At 37.5% G+C, this 24,217-nt stretch overlaps 1 protein-coding gene across 1 annotated transcript; it reads right to left on the bottom strand.

Annotated features, from left to right (window-relative positions):
• Positions 1-532: 532 nt before the first annotated feature.
• On the bottom strand, positions 533-24,074 carry LOC139454522 (plasmanylethanolamine desaturase 1-like). Its single transcript, XM_071236290.1, has 5 exons — positions 23,884-24,074; positions 16,690-16,809; positions 15,703-15,794; positions 7,948-8,166; positions 533-6,782 (listed from the first exon to the last, which is right to left on the bottom strand). Exons 1-5 carry the CDS (start codon positions 24,032-24,034, stop codon positions 6,525-6,527), a joined length of 840 nt encoding a protein of 279 aa, XP_071092391.1. The 5' UTR covers positions 24,035-24,074; the 3' UTR covers positions 533-6,524.
• Positions 24,075-24,217: the final 143 nt, after the last annotated feature.

The following is a 24,217-nucleotide window of genomic DNA, read 5'->3' as shown; positions in this document are numbered from 1 at the left end:
CAGCATCCATAACACATACCTAATTTATCAATTTTTTGAAAGATATAAATAATTATCTTCAGACAGATTATGCTTATGAAAACTATCACATCCAATGTCGTAACAATATTTACTTCTCTAAGAAATTATTGTGAAATTAAGTTTATCAATTGTGTTCAAATTAAGTTTATCAATTGTGTTTACAAATCTGATAAAGTTTTCTGAATTTCTAAAACATAGATCAGTTAACTGACACAATATCTGGAGGCCATAACCAGTGATGATCAAGCTTTATCTTCACCAAACTAAAACTGTTAACTTGAAAAACATCATAAATACTTCATTGGCTGGTTCACAATACATCAAAACTGACAGTAAATTGAAATTAAACCATAATATACACATGATTACAAAACACATCAGCTGACAATGTGAACTAAGGGACCAGTCATTTATTACAGGAGTGTTGGTCAGGTTTGTGTGTGTGTGTGTGTGTGTGTGTGTGTGTGTGTGTGTGTGTGTGTGTGTGTGTGTTTAGAGTTGAGTGGGGGGGGTCAGAGGTCTTGATGCACTAATGTACAGAAAACACTGACCCTCCCCATATGCTTGTGATATTTTTGGATGACCCTCCACATGTATTTGTACACTTTCTTTTTTTCACGACCCTCCCCGAAAAAACAAAAAGCAAAACCACTTGATATTTTATAAAAAAAAGTAAAAAACTTTTGCAGGACCCTTCCCAAAAATGTGTATTATTTTACATGACCCTCCCCTAGAGACCTCCCCTCCCCCTCATATCTTTGGGTGAACCACTTCTGATTCCCCTCACCTTCCCCCACAATAAATGACTGGTCCCTGAAGTTATACTAAAACAATACCAACACTAACCATATCCAGATACACTGTCGTCCATATCTGACAGTGACAGCAACCAGTCACATCGTGACAGCAACCAGTCACATCGTGACAGCAACCAGTCACATCGTGACAGCAACCAGTCACATCGTGACAGCAACCAGTCACATCGTGACTAACAACACTAACAGTAACAATACAACAACACAATAAGCAATCACTCACACTTTGATTTTTTCAGACATTTCATGACAAATATACATGGAAAGCTCCGCCTTCATAAACACTTTCCATGCAAAAAATTAGAAAACAGTTGCAATGTTAAAATATTGCTTTTACAAGGCACGTGTTTGATAACCTTCTTCATTAGGTAGTTAACTGTATGTTAAATAGAACTGTGCTGACAGCAATACACATGTGCCCTGATGGCATTACAACAGAGACAATGAACCTTCTGCCATATTGGTACAGAATTCAGTCTGCAGTTCTACTCTCATAATTGTTGGGTTAACCATGTCATCCTAATCTTAAATAAGATGGGAGGAGGCACAAACAAACTTCGCCAGGAACCAACATTATTTATAGAAATAATTTTCCCTGTATCATATTTGATTTACTCTTCACTATTAGAAACAAACGTTTAGTTGTCTCAGTATGGAGATATCAAATCCTACTGCTGTGACCTGTATTATCAAAGCTATATTCATGTTTAATTGAGCAAGCCTCCCAGTACCGACTAAGCACTGTACCCCTTAAAACAAAGTGACTTCAGAGAATAGAGCTTGGGTTCCAGCACAGCCTATTGGTCAACAATGATCACCATCGGCAACACCACCACCACATAATACTGTCACAGAAGCCGGAGGTCCGACATCACTTTAAGCTTGTCCAATACCATGACAAAACAAAGATACTTGCTGCAAAAACAATTAACAGCTTAACCTATTAACTCAGTATATATAGTTTTTCATTTCTTGACCTAATGTAACATATTCTATAAAATAAAATGTTTATACATATTATACATCATGCAAATGTTAGAAACTCTACAGCTTCATTATTACGAAAATATGTCTCACTCCGATTTATATAACTTATGTTCTTCATGGGTCTATGTTGTACATTCTGAAGACAATACATACCCATAGCCATGCCAATAGAAAGGGAACACATTTTTCTTCTATCAAGTGTCTGTATTACAGAGTGACAAATACCATAGAACATCACAGTGCTACAAACATCGCACATCAATACACAACTAACATCAGCTTCATCAACCAACGGAAAAGATGGCTGAACTGAAAATTCAAAGATGATAAATGGCGGACGTATTTGTAAGCACATCACTTAAGGTGACAGGTACCGAGGGAATATCAAACAGGACTTCTGAAAGCTCTTGGTTCAAAATCTACTCTGAACAGGACAAATAGCCATGTAGCCATGAACCTAGTTTGTTCGTAGTGCCTTTATTTGGTACATCCATAAACACGCACATGATTTCTGTAAGGAAACAGCATATAGAAGTCAGCAGCTGTATTGTATTATAAGACAGAGAGTATGATAGCAATGCAGTGTCAGGCGTTGCCTGTAGATGGACATATATCACATGCAATTTTCATGTTCTGACAACTTCTCCACGGGAGTAATATTTAGCTCAGCAAAGATGGGTCAAAGATAATAAACAAGACAACAGGTTTATCACCATTTACTAATGAAAATATGTCCATGGGAGTAATTTTAGTTTATTCATCGAAGGTGGTGCAGACATTGCTTCCTTGGAGTACCCAGATTCGGCCAAACGAAATTACCATTCGATGTTCTTCTGTATAACATGACTTTGAACACTTGGTTTTTAACTGGTTCAAAACATTTGATTTGCAATGCTATTCTTGTTAATCTATTACTATTAGTCACATCTGCAATTTAATATCATGATAATTTCTGTATACCCGTAGTCATGTCGTGACCTCTTTGAATATTGTGAATATTTGTTTTGTTCTCATCAAACCAACCGGATTGTACTACTCCTTTTTTTGAATTGATAAAACATGTCTGCAAATTAGCACTGATGCATTTCACCACCCTTGGCTGTTGTGAATATTGGTTAATTTCAGGTCAATTCTACTTTTGTGACACCTCGACTAACAATATCAGCTCGGTAGCATCATGACAACTGTCTGTATCGCGACACCCTCGGCTACTCCTACTGTATTAGTGCAGTCAGGCTGTGGGTCGTGTATGGATATTGATGATGTAGGGGTCGGTTCAACAAGCACCTTGACACTGGAGGGATCAAGACATTATACACGGCAGTCAGAACTCTCTCATAGTGTTGACTGAAAAATGTTCATAGTCAAATATTTATCATATTTCACTGTAATGATATGAAGCTTTTCGGAAATTAGAAACTGAGCTTGAAACAAGCGGATAAAATAAGTACAAAAGAAACCATTTCCTTACACAAGGAAGGAAGTGCTGTTTTATGTAATGGGTAATTTCAAAAATATAAATGTACAAAAAGAATTACCACAAGCATAATCTAAATTCAGCTGATAGTCATATTCTGCAATCTCCTTAAGTACAGAAAAGCCCATTTCCTTGTATGAACTGAGGTAATAACTGAACTATCTTATTGGTCAGTGACACTGATGAAACTACCAAAATAGGATTCAACACATCAGATCGATCCAGACTTATTGCCATTGAACTTAAAGCCGTTAATCAAGCATATATAGCAGCCATATTCTCATGAGGCATCAACACACAGTATGTTTGGAGACCACTGGGTCAAATGAGTACGATGTTGAAAGAAATAACCTACCTTATTTGACAGAATAAGCGCCCAGCACGCTCTCAAAATTAGAAATAGGGGGCTCTTATTAGAATAAAATTTTGGTGAAAAAAAGATTGTTGAAAGATTGTAAATTTCATGGTTTATGCTGACAGCCTGAAATGATAAAAAAGAAAAGTCTTTGTGTATTAAACACGACAGATATATTTTTCCAGAATTTAATTGTCCATAATTAAGGATGCATATAACACATGAGTGTGTATTATACGCGAATAAATAAGTCTAGTGGACATTGTGAACATTGATCAATCGGAAGGAATTGGAATTGTTCACTAGCCAATATATAAGCAAATATCGCCGTGGGCGCTTATTAGAGCGGGGCGCTTATTACGTCGAATACGGTAATTTGTGATTGGTCACAGTAATGCAGAGATTTCCGAATATTTCACACTCACATACAAGTGTTTGAAAGTTTCAGAGACATGATATCAAATATGAATTAAAACACACTGTATCACAATGTCAAGAAATAATAAGCAGACTCTGAAGAAAACACAAACCAAGATTACATTAGTATTATCCATCTAAAATGTTTTAAAATCCTTCCAAATAAAAACGACACAAAAAACCTCGAACATTTTAGGCTCAAGGAACACAAATCGCAACAGAGCAGAACATATTTTCCAATTTCCTTTGAAGATATGCATGATACAGACTACTAGATATGATTAAAACATTAGAAATATATACCAGTATGTTAAACATGGTAATCAACTCAAAGTCTACGTAAAACATGTATCTGAACCATAACAAAATTAAAATTGATGACCATAATGATATGAAAACATGTATTTTGAGTAAATAGCCTACATAATTTGCCTTTTCAAAACAATAAATGATTGGTCAGTATCTAATGAAATGACAAGGAAAGACGAAGAGTTACAGGTCGAGTAAATCTGTACAGCACGAATACCACATGCACAGTGCCCACCAACATTGTAGGTGGCTATGAGCAAGTGAGTGAGTCTGGTTTTACACCACTTTTAGCAATATTCCAGTAACACCACGCCAGTGGACATCATCAGACTGATCAGTTCTACATATATATTTCCTGCTGAGTCATGCTTCATTCATCTCAGAAATGTTATTCTGAAATAGCCTCTTGAATATATTCCAAAATTAATACTTACGACATGTATTTTAAAACAAGCTAAAGAAGCTGATATATTTCAAATTTGATTTTAGAATACACCTTAATTTTTGTGTAATCTTCAATACAATTCAAACTAATAAGCACGTATCTTGTTCACGAGTGGCATAAATATACATGCAAATAAATACCACTCTCACTAAAATCAGACTGTTTACTTTGATTTGATACCTCTCTGCATAAAGACCAAACAAACCCTCCATTAGGGAACTCATGTTGACCATGAGCAAACTCGGACTGCCCATACAAAATGAAAGGTAGAATAATTTAGCTTCATTTCATTCTTAAATAACATTGTCCGTTGTCAAATGTTGATCGACCATGAGGAAACTAACACAAAACAAAAATCTTCCCTCGATAGTCCCTCTTTTGGCTGCAGATGCCATGGTGCTCAGATAAAAAGACAAGGTGTTATTCTGTTTTGTTATATTCTGCATCTGGAACTGCCCTTTAACATTCACTTTTTGAAATCTGATGCACTGCTCTGATGCTTCGCTCTCTTGGACCGAAAAGGCGCAAGCCTCCATGCTGATTGGCTGGTAGAATGTTCACCTGGCAAGACCTCTTATCAGGGACATGGGGGTTAGTAATACCATGAAGAGCGGTACCAACTTGGAGTAAACATCTGATTTTTATAAAAATGGAATAAATATCTTATCAAATCAACAACTGACTAACAGTACCCAGACATAGAACTTAAATCGGAAGAGTCAGACAGAATAAACCAAGGGTTACAAAACAACAGGAGCGACCCTGGGCATCTGTATCAGCAGAACACTCCCAGATGACGATGAGAACCAAATGTCAAACTTGTTATCATAATCATGTTCCCCATATCAAAACAAACAAACCAATAAGTAGAGTTCTTGAAATAGAAACATAGCTTCTCAAAACAATTTAGCAACTGTGTAAGTCTACAAAATAGTATAGGCATTACAACAATCTAGAAGTAGGAATAAATTTTGGGCCCATCTCATATCTTCACATCTTACCATAGCCATGGTCGTAAGTCTGTGTTATGGCAGTGGAGTTATGACATAAATTGTCATAAAATTGCTTGATCATGTTTATGACACAAGCCCTGTTGGGTAAAAAAATAAATCAAGAGGTTAAATAGGCCAAACAAAAAGATAGAAGCAAAGTAAGTAGAATACACACTACAACCCTGTAGATGAATGTACAACTAATAATGACTTCTGAAAACGAAATACAACTAAAAAAAGATCAGATGGGAACCTTGTCAAACTTGTTCTCATAAATCCTGTTCCCTATATCAAACGATCAAACAATAAGTATTTACAGAAAAACGAAAGCTTTCTCAACGTAAATGTCACAAGTCTATCATTAAGTATAGAAATCATAAATTCTAGAATAGAAATAAACAATGATACATCTGGGATTCATTACCAAAGCGATTTTAGCGCTACAACTGTCGTAAGAGTACGTTGAAGTATACGACAATCATAGCACAAATGCTTGGAAACACAATATCTTGTACGGAAAATATCTATATCAAGCCACAAAAGCAAAGGAAGTCGATTTCATCTGTTGATTAACGAATAACTTACAATGACTTACTCCTGACGAATAATTACAACCCAGTTGTAGAACTTCACAGCACAGTCATGAAACATACATAAAAGATGAAGCTGATAGATGAGACATGAGTGCCAAGGACGTCATCGAATTTCAACTCTTGCTTGCCCACTTGAGGTCGTCATCCCGAGGCTTGTGGCCTGTGAGGGATTCGATGATGTTTTCTAGGGTGGTCCAGAAGCGGATTATTTCCAGAGGGTAGTTGAGCCATCCTGTGGTGATACAGAAGTAGGTCTCGTGAGGGGCTACGTGGTGGATACGATGGTGTTTCCTGGGCAGGATGATGTGCAGGTCCTGCAACAGGGTGATGTAGCGAGGCAGGCCGAAGTAGGTGTGCGACCATTTGTGGAACTGTAACAGACGGTAAGTTCTTCATGTTCATGAAATAGGAGCTGGTTTCATACATAGAGAAAATTATACGTGCATGTGTCACGATACGAGTGTCAGAATTCTTGTATTTCCTTAATCAGAGCGAGAGCTCCCCATTAGAATATGTGCCATCAGGAGGCGACATATCCCTCTGTCTGGTGCAATTTGGAAATTGAGTTTGGCTACTCATACCCGACTTTTAGTTCATTTCCATAAGACACCTTCAGTTTAGTGAAGAAACAAATATTCCCAAATTATCAAAAGGCATTAGTTCACCACCAGACTAATCTGTATAGCAAGTTTCATCAAGTAATATTCAACAGTTTTGAAGTTCTGCTGCGGAAACGGAAATCAGACGGTGTCGAACATGCTGATTGCTATATCATAGTATATCCCCCCGTTTTTCCAATCGGGGATAAATATGCACTGATCACGACTGCCGTCTTAAAAAACCACGATTGTCAAAAGACGTCAACAATCTTCAGCTATGAAGCTACTGTGATGTCTTTCCGATCTTACGTCACAATAAGATTAAAATGATGTCAACAATGCTGAAGCTTGAAGTGTTATTTGCACTAGTGCACATACGATTTTTATGAACTCAATTACTTTTAATGGTATGGGTAATAAAGATAATTATGTTACAGTCAAACAAGAAAACAGCGTTATCACTATCCCACGCCATGGGGCACTTTACAATTTACTTCAATGCTGATTTTCGAAAATTCGATTCAGGGAGTCATTATTTAAATGCGGGTAAATATTATTAAAGCTTGTACATTTTATCATCATCCCATTAGAGGATGTACATAATTTTGACATCTTATAAAAGAAATATACGACACATGGTCATTGTTTATCGTACAATAAAACACTGCAGGGAGAATAAACCACTGCGCTGTCATTGTTTATTCTCCTTACATTGTTTAATTGTATGATACACAACCACCATGAGTCATTTATTTCTTAAATGTGGGACAAAAGGCCAAAGTTTCACAGTTTGGCGTAGCTTTGGTACAAGCCACAAACAATCCTTGGGATTCTGGGGTTCAACCAATGATCTTGGGATCAGTTACAAGGGACACAACTCTGCCGTGAACTGCAGCACTGTAGACCACAAGGACTGCTTGTGATAGATATTACCCACCTGGTTCGTCAGGCTGACAAAAATGGCCAAAAGATAGACGAAGCACTCCCAGTTGTAGGTGGCGATGATCTCCTCTGGTGAGTAGGTCAGGAACTTGAATGCCATGTTGGCTAAGGCTGGAATAGTCACTGCAAAGTTGTCTCCGTTGGTCTCGATAAAATCATGGCGAGTTATGGACGTGGGATCGATGTGATGTTCCCGGAATGGACGAATAAATGCCTGCAGGACACAAGATTATTGGAGTGAGTGAGTTACTTTAAAAAGTGAATACAAATGATAACAAGTATTAAATATCACTCCTTTATTAACATGTCAGGTTTTAAGCACGAGGCATTTGGAGAATTCTTTTGTGACATTGTAGGCCAATTTAATGAAAATATGGTTTTCTGTGCCATAATAAGCAGTTTTAGAGCAATACAAGTGACATCCTGGACCATACAAACCAGTGTTAGAGAGTGTGAATGATAATCCACATTATTATATACCGTATTCGACGTAATAAGCGCCCAGGGCGCTCTCTAAATTAAAAATAGGGGGCTCTTATTAGAATATTATTTTGTCAAAAAAAAAACAGAGTTGAAAGATAAATTTCGTGGTTTATGCTGACAGCCTGAAATGTTTATATACGACAGATATATCTTTCCAGAATTTAATTGCCCATAATTAAGGGTGCATATAACACATGAGTGTGTATTATATGCAAATAAATGTCCTGTGTACATTGATAAATCGGAAGGGGTGCTATTTGAGATTGTTCACTGGACAATATCTTAGCAAATGTCGCCGTGGGCGCTTATTACGTCGAATACAGTATGCAAAGTCAAAGCCGAGTAGAAGTCACATGTCATTTGACAGAAATGCATATTGACTCTAAGTAATTTACAGTATTGACATGAGTTACTAAAAATAGAATGGGAATTCCCCAGATGTGGTATTCCCCAAACCTAAGCCAATCAGATGTCTCCATTTGTTCACACCTTACACTATCAGTCTGTGACTTTAGCCACTAGTCTGAAGCCCGAGTCAAGTACAATTCAGTGTAGTCCAGTAAGATCAACTTATAACAATCCATGTAAGAACACTAAAATGTACAAGAAAGGAGGTTTAAACTCAAAAGCTTTGGGCACAAACTTCACTTCTGTCACTTGATTGTAGCTGACATAGTTTGATATGTTCAATCTGCTTTTTTCTCTATCTTATAAAATAAAACAATTAAAGAATGAGTACGAAATCTGAGGTCAATATTGTTTTTTTCTGGTCCATACAATCAGGTTTGTTTGTTTGTTTGTTTAACACAATATGTTTAAGCTGAGTAATATTCAAGCTATATGACAGTGGTCTGGACCAGACAATCCAGTGATTGAAATAATGAGCATTGATCTATGCAATAAGGATATGATGACATCAACCAAGTCAGCGAGCCTGACCACCCGATCCTGTTAGTCACCTTTTACGACAAGCATAGTTGCCTAATACGGCAAGCATGGGTTGCTGAAGACCTATTCTACCCCGGATCTTCATGGGTCACAGGGGGCACGGGTAGCCCAGTCGTCTAAGGCGCCGCGATTCGCTGTGCAGAGGTGCGTCCCTTGGGCACGCCAGAAACCTATGATTGTGGGTTTGAATCACGGTTCGCCCCGATTATGTTTCTAGGTTTGTCAGCACCATACCCGTACTCGTGGGTTTCACCGAAGTGGTAAACGTCTGAAACCTGCATCACTTCGGGCTTTCCTCCCACATTAAGCTGACATGCCGTGATATAACTGGAATACTGTTAAAAGCGGCGTTAAACCCAACTCACTCACTCACGGGTCACAGGTTGCTGGGGGAAATCCCAAGGGGGTTGTCATAGCTGAGAGTTGATGTTCCAACTTCCCACCCAAATATCCTCACGCTATAAAGCTTAATAAAGGCTAAGCAATTTCTGACATCTGTGCATATCGATGTAGTAGCCATCAATTAGGCGTCTTCCTTTAGACACTAAAATAAGTATGTAAATGTTAAAAAAAAATTTGATAAGCATGATTAATATTTACGATATCTGATCTAGTCAAAATCTGCTATCCATGCTTTCCAGTGTAATCAGGTTCTTTGTCATTCACGTCCAAGAAGTAGCCAACAGGAACAGATAAACTTCAACTTAATAGAGATGGCTTTATTCAAACAGTTTTTTAATTCAGAACATCATGAACTAAACAAACATACTGTAAGCAACCTAAACTCTGTCCTCTGAACCTGCTAGTGTGTCCTGAAAACCGTTTCCCCTGACTGACGATATTCCCCAAACTATCTCACACCAAATCTAATGATTAATTAATTTGACATCTAAATAGTGACTGTTACATCAGCCCAGTCTAGTTCTGACCCTCTGACCCTACTTATTAAACCCACAATTGATTAAATAAACAACAATCTAGTGACTAATACATGGATTGGACCTCTTCTCCTTGATAATCCTATTTATCATGATTTATTAAGATTCGTTATCTTAACTCAGGTCTATTGGCTGTTACGTGGTTTGGCCTGTGTCTCTCTTACTTACTTACTTTGGAGATTTAACTTGCGCTTTCCGACTGATGCGTATTTCGCACACGGGAGTCTCTCTCTCTAATGTTACTTATTAAACTCTGAAAATTAAACTTATTAATCCCTCTTTAATCAGATTGGATGTTCTCACCCAAGATTTACCTACTTGTCCAATTACACTAGCCTCTGTTGCTCAGTTCAGAAAACCATTTAATTAAGGAGAATTGGCCGCTACCTACGCTCCCCATTTGACACACTTTACACATATATAGATACATACATACACAGATACATTCATATACATTCAAAATAGTGGTTTACACTTATAATTATATTCCATGTACAAAACATTTTCTATTAACTATTTATTAATAATACAATATCACAGGGAGTGTAGCTTCTGGTTACATTAGGAGTCCAAACCAGTTGCCTTTGGCAGGCCAATTGGGAGTGAGTGAGTGAGTATGGTTTTACGCCGCTTTTAGCAATATTCCAGCAATATCACAGCGGGGGACACCAGAAATGGGCTTTGCACATTGTACCCATGTCGGGAATCGACCCCAGGTCTTTGACGTGACGAGCGAACACTTTAACCACGAGGCTACCCGACCATCCCCATTGGGAAAAATCCTTACCCTGTACATTGTTCAAAATTTGATTGTTTGAATGTACTACTTTTCATAAATTCTGAGAAACTGGGAAATTTTAAATTCAAATTGGGAATTGTTACCATGGTTACTGATATTTGCTACAGACTCGGGGTCAACTATCAGCCTTTGACTAGGTCCAGAAAAGACCCTGTGCTACCCCCATGGTCACAATGGTAGTATGCCGAAATGGTTTCAGAGACGAGGTGAAATGTGAAAAAGTTGATCAAGACTATCTATGCAATGATTAGCAATGTAATCATCAGTGTAACAACTGGTTTGACTTATCCAAAGATCAGTGATAGAAACTAACACTTTTAGTCCACTAGTCCTTACAATGATAACACATAGCAAAGACCTTCATAATTTCTACTCGTCCTCATGTCATCTTGACTATTGGACTAAAAGTACTCACGGAAATGAAAAAAAACTTGTTTTTTTCGATCTCAGATTTTAAATAAATGCAGTTAATATACAAAATATATAAATATTCAAAGTACATTTTGTATTGAGCACAGAGATAAAACTAGCAAATCCAGACTAGTACTTTTCCAGTTGTTTTGTTATTTCGTATTTACATCTACGTAATGCTTTGTGTCGGTTATTAAATCCCACAAAACAGTTTTTTATCATTTCCATGAGTACTTTAGTGCCAATTTCTACCACTGAAGATATTATTTTAGTTAAAGCTTGATGATCATGAACTAATCATACATGTTTAGCACGTCAAGACAAGTGCTACAGGTCACACACACACACAATCCTGACATTCTACTCAGCATGCCCATGTGATAACAGTTGTGGACCACTGTGCTATGTGTGACACTCATCATGTCAGCATGACAGCCATCTCGATAACTTCACTGATACCGTGGAAGCCCTGATGACCTATACCCAGGTCATTCATGTCACTATCAACACCTATAAATTACACTGACCTTCAACTTGAACCAGACCAGTGCATGGTAGAAATATTTGAAATGAACAGTGTTTTGATATAAGGGCAGGTGTGTTTGGAGTGTGTGAAATTAAGAGGGGTCCTTTAGGTCTGCTCCTCCCTTGACAACCCGTGAAGATCTGGGTTAGAAATGGTCTTCAGCAACCCATGCTTTATCATTGTTTATGCAAGTAGTGACTAATGGGATTGGGTGGTCAGGCTTGCTGACTTGGTTGATGCATGTCATTATATCCCATTAAGGTAGATCAATGCTCATGATGTCAATCACTGGCTTGTCTGGTCCAGACTCAATTATTTACAGACCGCTGTCATGTAGCTGGAATATTGCTGAGTGCGGCGTTCAACAACAAACAAATAATCCTACCATGACAGTTTGACTAAATTTTGATCGATTGATCGATCAACAAGTAGAGGTCGAGAGAGTGTGAGAGAGTGTGTGTGTGTACAGGGAGGAGGAGGATGGCCTGGGCATCCTTCAAGTTTGCTCCTATAGTATTTATTTATAGAATCTAGAAACCCTCTAAATTATGAATAACATTGGCGATATCACAAGGACCCTTATCTTTCACGCTTAATTTTAAGGTTTGCACCAACAATATTTGTATCAAAATGACCTAGGGACCTCTTAAATGTTAAACCTTTAACATTAGGGTTCTGACAAGGATCCCTTGATGTTCAGGGTTAGTTTTGAGGTTTGTACCTATAGGATTTATTTCAATCTAGGGACCTGCAAACTTTAACAGAATCATGAAAAGGACCACTTGACTTTAACCATGTTCATGCTAATTATTAACTAGTCTGTTATAACAGTGATATAACAGCAACAGACTGGTTATAACAGGAAGTAGAAGGGGTGGTATTTATAGTTAAGACACTACTTTACATCACACAACCAATATGACACAAGGACAGGTGAGGTTACCACAGAGAGTTTTTGAAAACTCATTGTTAATGGGGCAATGATGATTAATTTTGCACATTTTATGCACCTACACAGCCTATCTGGAGCTATGGTCACTTCACCCTGGATACCATGGCCAGGCCAGACATGACAACTATCACATAGCAAGGTGACGAAGTGCACAAATCAGTGTGGTAAACATGACAGAGAGCAACTAGTCCAACTGGGTCATGACCCAGTGTTACTTTGGACTCTGAAATGTCGTAAAGAGAATGTAATGTGAGGACAGTGTAAAACTTCAAACAACTTTGTCAGGCTTCAAAATATTCATGTAAAGTATCATCTCTCTTTTGGAGTGAGTGAGTGAGTTTGATTTTACGCCACTTTTAGCAATATTACAGCAATATCACATTGAGGAAACCAGAAATGGGCTTCACAGATTGGACCCATGTTGGGAATCGAACCCCGGTCCTCGGCGCGACGAGCAAATGCTTTAACCACTAGGCTACAGGACAGCCCCTCCTCTCTTGGAAAATCATGAGAACTATATAAGATATTTTATTTTCGATAAAAAGCTTCAGCTCCATCAGTGCAATATTTTTAATGTATGATTTCCTTTCCAAATTAAAGGTAAAATTTGAACTCTTGAACTTAATTCCGAGAGTAATGCGTTTGTAGTGCTATATATACACTGAAAATATCAACTGGAACTTTTGGATTCTGAAATTCCACAATTTGAAGAATAATTTGTCAATTAAATATTATATAACTAAATCCTTCAATTCCATGTCAGTCATCAATACTTCCTGGAGTTTGTACACACTATGCTATTCTATTACATGTGAACACGTATGACCACTGTGTGATCGTGTTGCATGTCTCTGTCAGTGGGCCCTAACTCACAGTTGTATGGGCCCTATTCTGTGAAAGAACATTCTGTGAACCCTACTGCAGCAATATGTAAAGTAGAAAGCTGTAACCAATTGTGAGTGAGTGAGTGAGTGAGTGAGTGAGTGAGTGAGTGAGTGAGTGAGTGAGTTGGATTTAACACCGCTTTTAACAGTTTTAACAGTATTCCAGTTATATCACAGATTTGAACCCAGAATCATAGGTTTCTGGCGTGCCCAAGGGACGCAACTCTGCACAGCAAATCGCGGCGCCTTTGACGACTGGGCCACCTGTGCCCCCCGTAACCAATAGGGATAGGTGTTGGGCGTTTAAAGCATATCACAACATTTTGAAATGCAGAAGGCCGTATTGCGATTTGTATCACAATATATTGTATACCGTAATTCTAAATTTTTAATTCAGAAACAATCTGATACACTAAGGTATGAACTGAAGTTCATACATGGAACACAACAAGTTGCTGGTACAACATACTGTTGCTCACACCAGGGCAGCGAAGGCATTTGGCAAGTATATAACTTTAACACAGGATAAAAATCCCAATTTGAAATCACCTGATATATCGAACATGAAAAAAGACACTGTGATACGTATCGTGGAATGAATGAACTTCAATTTACCGATGTACTGGTAATACCTGACACCCCTAGTAACCAAGCTGTTGCTGGAGATGCTGGTTGAAATAGACACTACATTGCAAAGCTCCCATACGTATTCACTGGCAATGGAGGAGCATAGTTTATACAAAGCATTGGCGATGTTTGATGCAAGGAACAAATCGAAGTCAGATTACAGTCCTACATCTGTCCATAAAGTCTTGTGGTTCGTGGAAATTTAACCAATATTTCATTCATTTTTACAAATCTGAAACCCATTGTGTTGGTACACATCACATCAATGTCGCTTCTTCCTCGGACTTGTGGTATCTAAGGAAAGGATCTTTAATAATTATCACAGTTTGAATATATTTTCATTAACATCCCCCGACAAATCCCTTATTTGAATGTCAGGAACAAATCTGGGTCTAATAATAATACCGTATTTGAAGTAATAAGCACCCAGGGCGGTCTCAAAATTAGAAATGTGGGGCTCTTATTAGAATATTATTTTGGTGAAAAAAACCAAACAGAGTTGAAAAATCGTAAATTTCGTGGTTTATGCTGACAGCCTGAAATGTTTATATACGACAGATATATTTTTCAAGAATTTAATTGCCCATAATTAAGGGTGCATATAATACACGAGTGCGTATTACACACAAATAAATAAGTCTTGTGTACATTGATCCATCGGAAGGGTGCTTATCTGCTTATTGGGATTGTTCACTAGCCAATATATTAGCAAATATCGCCGCAGGTGCTTATTACAGCGGGGCACTTATGACATCGAATGTGGTACTTGAGATCCTCTTAATAAAGTTTCAGGTTCCTCCAGTGCATGACATAAGCTACTTGGACCTTTTGTCCTGATGAGCTGTAAATAAAGAATCCTTCCTGCATTTGGTATTGGAGTGAGTGTTAGTTGTGTTTTACGCTGCTTTTAACAGTATTCTGGTTATATCATGGCATGTCAGCTTAATGCAGGAGGAAAGCCCCAAGTGATGCAGGTCTTAGACGTTTACCACTTAGGTGAAACCCATGAGTAAGTATGGTGCTGACAATACCTAGAAACATAATCGGGCCGAACCGGGATTCGAACCCACAATCATAGGTTTCTTAGACAACTGGGCCACCTGTGCCCCCTTTGGCATTGGAATTACTAAGCATGATACACCACTAAACAAGTGGAGCTATAACATCAGGGGTTTGCCTTACCTTGCCAATAATTGGCAGGTCTACTGAGCCCCAGGAATCCGCTCCCCAATGTACCAGACCACTGAAAAAGTCTGCTGATAAAATTCCTAGAACTAGAAACAAAAGAAAATACAATTATAATATGCCATGCCATCCATTTATCTGTTAAATAAGATAGCTAAGCGATAAATCGCAAAGAACAATTAAGAATGAAGAATAGATTATTACATGATAAATCATTGTTCATTTCTGGAGATTCCAACATACGCTCGCAACTTTATGACTTTGTGAATTTGGAAAACATCTATTTTAGAGGGAAGTGTCTAGTGAGTTGTTCCCCATAGTGGGATCGCATCCAAAAGTGGAAGAGATATGACAATCGGTATTGGGAGAAAAAGTACAGATAATCGATGTGAGGATTGTGAGAATATGCGGGGAATACCAAACTTGACTTGTCAGACAGTTTCGAGTTCGAACTCTCTGAACATGCACTGATCACCATATTAATATGAATCCTAGTAGGAAATGGTTGTGTGTGCAGAGCACGGGTGAAAAAACCAGGTGAAATTAATCAAGTTTCGACCTTGAAGCACATATAACACACATGGTATCTCCTTGGGCAAGTGACATTGTTCAAACTATGTCTCTGTTCGCCCAGCAGTGAATTGGTACCCAGAAGGATGAGATGGTTATGTGACTGTTAACCTTCTAGCACCTCACACGCAGCGGGAGTGGTACCCTATGCAGGGAGTCGCATGAAAAATAGTGTGCACACTGATCCATTTACCAGGGTAACAGTAATGCAGCGCTTTGAGCATACACTGCGCATTGAGTATGGCGTTTGAGAATTTGCTAGTCTAGCTGAAGACCTGGGTTCAATTCTCCTCATTTGCATCCTGTCACGCCTGTTTGTTTTCCCCTTCAAACATGGCTAGAATATTTCTAGAAGTGGCACAAAATTTCACTCAGCCAAACTGAGTTACAGTACATAATCAAGTTTTTACTTACGTGCTGCAGGTAGTATGTAGTACCAGTTTTCAATTTCAAAGTAACGTACTAACTGTATACCATTGAAGGCCATCAGTATAACAGTCACGTAGAAACACGCCACTTCCTGGAGTCGCTTCCCTGAAACAATAAACTGGCTATCAGCATGGAGCAGAGAGAAAACATCCTGAACCAGTTAAACATCCTCAACATGCCGAGACCATAAAATTTATTTCGTTGTCTCTGACGCAAATAACAAGATGAAAGTACAATGCTAAAAAAAAATTTTTCAAGAAGATGTTATCATACCTAACGCTAAATCCATATCTATTATCCATAGCTTTTGGGGTGGGCTATCCGCTAACAAATGGTTTATTGTGTTCAATCTGATGTTAAAATGCACATCCATAATAAGATAGGGGTGTCACTGTATATCATGATATTGATGTATCAATAAATTTGTAATATGGATGCTTTATCCATACAAATTTATGAATATCCATTCTAAATAAATACTTCATTGCCACAGAAAGGGCAGAAATTCAACTTTAAGTATTAATGGATCCGCCTAGTTCATACTTAACATTAAATTTATTAAATGTAGATCTATATTGGTAATTTTGTACCTATAACACCATTAGAAATTGGCACTAGTCCTGTAGTCCTTGCAAAACTGCCCAATAGTAAAGATATCATAAGGACAAGTAGATATTTGCCATTTTAGGGGGTTTGCTATACGTTATCATTATAAGGACTAGTGGACTGAAACTGTTAGTTTCTCCCGCTGCTATAACCATACATGATACAATAGAATTAATGCTATTGATATATCGCAAAACTTTGGAGTCCATATACTGATACTAAAATTTCCAATTAATGACACCCCTTAAATACCAGACTTAAGGCCTGTGAGCATGTGCAGTGACACAGTAAAATTCTTGAAAATCAAACATCACATTGCCAGCCAATAGTCCCATGGGCCCAAAAATAGAGAGCTCCAGGAAAATGCATGTATAATGTACAGAGTAAATATGCCTCATGGCATGGAATCTTGGATTCTTTTGAGAGGCTAAATTTGTTTATGGATTTTCTAAAACTGAATAAAATGTAAAACGACACATGAAGTTAAAATTTAACATCGCATCAGCATTATTTCAGCCATATAGCAATGCAGACAGTGAGTAGAAAATATTGCCCTTTTGCATGGTTTGCAAAATGAATAATTTTTAGCCATCATCTAAGGAATAAGTTGTGCCCTAACCCTTATGACACGTTGAACAGTACTTCAGTAAATATCAAAGCATGTCAGCTTAAATGAGGGAAGAAAGTCTTTGGCGAAATATGAGCATGAGCATACTGTTGACTAGGGCTGTTACAATTCACTCGTATATTCGGTGAATCGAACCGTATCCATTCGTGAATTGAACTTGTTATTCATGGCCACTAGAATCGAATATTTATGAATATGCAATCGTGCATTTACATACCCTGTACCTAAAAATATCCATAAGAACATATTATTTGCATAGATGTCTTCAAAAGACGTAATTTGATAGTGTTGTTGTCACTGGTCATTGTCGCATTTGAGCAGACACCAGTTCCTTGATTAGTGCAGTATAGAAATGTATAATATTATTAATAATTAACAAACCATGTCAAATAATTTATGTTGTTATTGTTTCACTGAATATAACAAATAATACATCAACTGCTGACTTGTTATTGTATTCGTGAATAAATATTCGTATTCGTTACCCTATATTCGTGTTACGAATCGTATTTGTCTCATAGTGTATTCGTTGCAGCCCTACTGTTGACACATCCAGGATGCAACTCTGCTAAGTATATTGTAGCGCCTGAGATAACTGAGCCACCTGGCCCATTACCATCATACAGAGTAATGCACAGTCAGCATGGTCAGGGATCAACCTCTAGGCCAGCTGTTGGCCTTGTCTCCTCAGCATGCAAGGTGGTGCCACTTTTATTTTGCACTTGGACTGAATCGTGCATATGGCATATATATGCATGGCATGTCAATAGCTGTTTTCAACAAGGTGTGGATAATCGTGGAAATACTGACATTATGTCTGGCAACATGATACCCCAATGAACATTGTGAATTGTCAACACTAGCCAGCAGATCATTCATTCATTCAGCACACTGAACTGGAAACACACTGCATATGATCTTTAGCTCCAGTCCAGTAGACAGCTTCTCTGTAAACGACAAGCACTTTCAATGCTAACCCTCTGTGATCTGTTCCTGTATTAGCTTAACGGTCCCAGACGAAATTTGTGATACAATTATAAAATTTCTGCAGTAAAATGACGAAAATCCTGCAGCAAAAATTACAAAATTCTGCGGTAAAGAAAAAAATGTCCTCCTTCAAACATGATTTATTTCAGCCGTAAGAAACATGGTTTAACTTGCACCAGCTGCATGTTGATATGAAAAATCAATTGCATCAGACAAAACTAGGTTGAACCCTGGTTCCATAAATTTATCAAAGTTGAAACATAGGCTGGTCTGCTGCCTGTGTCACATAAATTAAAGAGGTATTGTTGGAACATGTGCACACAATCTTGAAGTACCCAAAGTTTGATGATGTCAAGCCCATGAAAGCATGACAAATTACACATGATGCAGAGATTAGAGATGTAGCATGTTAAATAAACCTTAGACTCACTTGGTGCATGTCGACATAAATATAAGGTTGCATTTTTCAATAATAGGTTGTTTTTTTCATATAGCTAAATGAGCACTGTAACATCAATGATACCAATGATATGGTGGACCAGTAAACATTATGTTAACAGCTGTCGATCATTCATGGTCATTAGGAGTGGGGAAAATTGGAAATAGAGCTCTGAATTCTCAACTGATATTTCACATCAGCTGTACAGCCTGTCGTCATTCAATAATCAATACGGTATTGACAGCTATTCCTGCTGACAAAGCTAGGACTTAGTGTTGGGTTAAACTCTGCAATAGACAGCATTAAGTTTCTTCATCATGATCAGCTTCATCTGGGAGGAAGGCGGAAAGTGATGCAAGCATTCATTACTTCGTTGAAATCCATGAACATGTGGTGTGTAAAATATGCCAAATCACCATTACCCAATTATTTTCCACTTTTTCACTTTGTGTACAAATATAAATCAACATTTTTTAAAAAAAAGCAGCAAAACAATATTTTGTGTAATAACCCCATGTATACTGTGTCCATGTATTTCTTTACAGATCTTTAAATAGTGATGGACTGCAGCATCAACTCGATTGCACTGAATAACCCATAACATAAATCTTGTTTACTGTAAAAATATTTAATAGGCAGAATTCAGGGGATTACAGATAGAGCGCTACAGATAAGCTGATTATTTGCGTAAAATCCCCTCCCCCCATAATCAAAACCAAATTTCTTTCATTTAACTTGCGTACAGAAATGCATGCATTAAATGAAAAACTCAAATGTATAAAAACAGCATGCGTAAAAGCCAATGAAGCTTTTTCAACATGTGTACAACAGAGCTAATTTCCAAAACGAGCTAATTTACTTTCTAAGTCAAGTATATCTTTAAAATCTTTATATGCATCTAAAACATTATTTCGTTCCTTTTGAAATCTCAAAATGTTCACCCAATCGAGTGATGAATAGATGAGTAAAAAATATATTGGTAAACCAATGAAAAATGTAATAACCCAATTAAAATAGAAACCAAGTAAAATCTCAACTACTCGAAAGGTAATCTGGAGCTCTGCAGATACATTGCATGCCCAAAGAAAACAACAACAGCCAACGTGAACAATAACTTGTGAGTAAATACTTAACATAGCTGAATGACTCAATACATTATCTAGAAGCCCTGATAATTAGGGTGAATCTGGCACTGGGACCCAATATCATAGAACTCTGCATGCCCAAGGGCTGTCCATCTTATGTCCCATGCAGTAGACATGGCAGAGATGTCGAACTTCTCCATGAACTGCAGGTGACCTAACGCTATTCACAGATGCTGCCAACACTATACTCTTTCAGCATGCTAAGTATTACTGAACATGCTGCGGAGCTGGCAGTAGCAGATGAAGGCCAAACAAAGGTGACATGCTTTGACCGAGTTTACTACATGTCTGCTGTTCACTTGCAGCTTGCCATTGTTAATTGCAGCTGACTGACTCAACCAACAGCCATAATATCATGAATATAGAGTAGAATGGATTTCAAGAAATGGATGCTATCAAGTCTGTTGATCAATATTTGTTATGATTTTATGGTTAAATCTTATGATAATGTGATCAAATTAACATTCAATAATAAATAGTGCTGGTTATCCTTACTAATCAATCTAGTCGGATCTCATTATATTATTAATATATTATAATGGAGTTATTTTTTCCTAGACAAATATACATATTCAACATACTTCACCTGAAGCGATGAGGTAATGGAACAATGATTGTAATCACTTATAGACCTTGCTTTATGTTCACAGAAAGTATCGTTGACAAGGGGAATTAACACCATAGGGATTCTCAAAAACACAAAGGATTTGCTTGACTTTTTACATTCTCAGAAAAGAGCTAAGTTCAATTGGGTCAAAACATTTGATTTTTCAACTATGTACACCACTATCCCACATGAGAAACTTAAGGAAAAACTTCACTCCTTGGTCCATGGAGCTTTTGTTACAAAACATACTGATGATAGATATAGTTACATATCTATCTTCAGGTTCAGGACAATTTGTCAAAAATGAAAGCAATTGCCATCTGAAGTTTACTGAGAAAACAATATGTATGTAAAACTTGGGGGTAAGACATTCATGCAGGAAGTAGCCAACCCAATGGGCACTAATTGTGCCCCTAATTGTGCCTCCTTCTTCATGTTCTTGCTGATCTGTTTTTTTATGCATAACAAATTCCTGATCTGGTTGGCAAAGTTAAAACAAGGTAATCTGGCCTAGAAGTTTAACTTAAGCTTCAGTTGCATCGATGATCTGATATCATTCAATAACCATCAAATAGCCAATTTCATTTCACTGACTTACCCACCTCAACCAGAAATAAAGGAGACCAGTGAGACAGCCTCATCTGTTTCATATTTATATCCATACATAAACATGATAAAGATTCAGTGACAAAACAATCTCCACATGACTGTATGACAAGAGGGAGGACTTCAACTTTCCAAAAGTCAACCTTCCCTTCATGTAAATTTGCCCTTTGCTGTGTCCATTCTTTCACCTATCAGTGCTAATTACCCCGGCCTCCCCATTTGCCCAATGTCCATGACCAATTACTTATCTATGATAACTTAAGTATGGGCTTCCTTTGTCTATTGCCAATCACCTATCAGCACCAATCATCTGTTGGCTTCCTTAGTTAGCTTCTACCCTTTGTTATCTTATTAATTTTGTTGTCCTTACATGTACATATGTATGCTCTCTGCCTCATGGCATTCATTCACCTGATGAAGGAGTAAGCATATACTCTGAAACTTTGTGTTCCTCATTATAATGAAGTTGACATCCATCTATTCTCTTCCTTATGTGTATCACTTCTAAATGCCTTTCAAAGACCTTGTAACACATGTTCCCGTGTTTTTTTTCAGGTGAACAATTGACTTGCCAATGCATGTGTTTGTGATGGGTGCCACGTGTGGGGCAGGATACGCTCCCCTTTTTGCGAATACCTGGTATCATAACCATTTAATAGTGATTCCTAAACACATGCTCATGATGTAGTTGGAATCGTACAATTGACTCCGTTTTTGACAGAGTTCTCATGAATATGGAAAGGGTTTTTGTTGATTTTATTATAGAAAAATATCAACTGCATAACAGGATATAGAGAGTTACTGCTTCAGGGTTAGAAATTGGCACTAGTCCTATAGTCCTTGCCAAACTGCCCAAAAGTAAAGGTATCCTAAGAACTAGTAGAATTTTGCCATTTTTAAAGGTTTTGCTATATGCTATCATTATAAGGACTAGTGGACTGAAACTGTTAGTTTCTACCGCTGTCAGCTTCATCAGCCTTTCACATCATCAGATTATTTTGTAAACTGTTAAACAATGGAACAACAATTCTATTAAATACATCACATCGTCAGAATAAATGAATATCAGATTGATTGGAAATAGACAAAGTTGTATTAATACCACATTATGATATACACAACTGTTAATAATATCTCCTGCTCCAATGATGAAGACATAACAACATCAACATACTATTTCAATATCCAGGTCAGGTGTTCCTAGTTATGTGAATATCTTATTGGAAGTCTTTGCTACTGAAGTTATATGCAGGTGCATACAAATTTGACCTTCAAAGTCAACCAAGTAAAAATAACAATAAATAACATAAGCTCATATTGTTGATGTGAGATTAAAACCAAGTGGACAAAAACAAATTGTAAATTGTTTTTTAATAACGTCATTATTAAATTTTGACATACACTTATGAAAGTGTTTTTGAAACATTTTGTGCTGGTCAGTTAAACCCATCAAAATAATCCTGATGATTAGATACTGTTTTAATGCTTTCATCAGAAGCTGATTGATGCACAATGGTATTTCAAAGTAGAATGTCTTGAAAGACAAGGTTGTGATGTACTTGATGCCATGATACAACAAGAACAATATGGTAGATGTTGTAGATGTTGCACATGTTGTATGTAAATGTTGCATAGTAAAAAACATATGTGCAAGTCTAAACATGAATTTATACAATTCTGACATAAATAAGACGGGGACAACACACAGATAAAGACACAAAGTCAAAGCATACACGTGTACGCATAGGGCTGTCTGTATTTGTTTCTGTGTATATCTCCCATGAAACAATAAAAAATTCTTATCTCAGCCGATACATAATTATCAGTGCATACGATTGTTCTTATGCAAACATGATGATTCAACCCATTAATAACGGTTGTGATTCAACCGACCAACAGCTGATAGAAATCACCAAAATGTGCATATTATATAACTTCGTATTAGATATCCAGGAAGAGAACAGATTTTTTTCCTTTTCGGCGATTTGAAATTTTGTAAGGTACAGTGTTTAATGTATGGATAATTGGGTCGGGAATATAACATTACATGTATAATATTATCATCTATATTGCATGCAATAACGTACTTGGCGTTCTTTCACCACAACATGCATTATTTGCAGGTTGCCAAGCAAGTTCTGACACTTGACAGCTGACCTACCTGCTGTATACTGGCTCGCCAATTCCTTTGCTCCGGCGTGCCGGGGGCCCCATCTTGTTTGTTTCGCCGCTTTATTGAATTGAATGTTACTGTTTGGGTCATCCTCCGTCATGGAATTATGTAAAATTTCGTCCTCTGACTTGAGACCCATGATTTGTGTTACTGGCCGCCGTCTGATTTCACACCGGAAGTCTGACCTCGCCTGATTTCCTGTACAGCAGCAAATGTAGAGCGCTGAAGTTGTTTGTTGAAATTGATATTAAAATATATTTGCCTCAGTTCAATGCCATTACGACGTACAATTATTCAGCACGTGTCTCTATTTATTTCATAT

Source organism: Haliotis cracherodii, unplaced genomic scaffold, assembly GCF_022045235.1.
Source record: "Haliotis cracherodii isolate W230 unplaced genomic scaffold, xgHalCrac1.p SCAF_10, whole genome shotgun sequence".
Classification (NCBI taxonomy): Eukaryota; Metazoa; Mollusca; class Gastropoda; order Lepetellida; family Haliotidae; genus Haliotis; species Haliotis cracherodii.
Note: the sequence above shows the minus strand (reverse complement) of the source record. Positions and strands in the feature narration are given on the sequence as shown.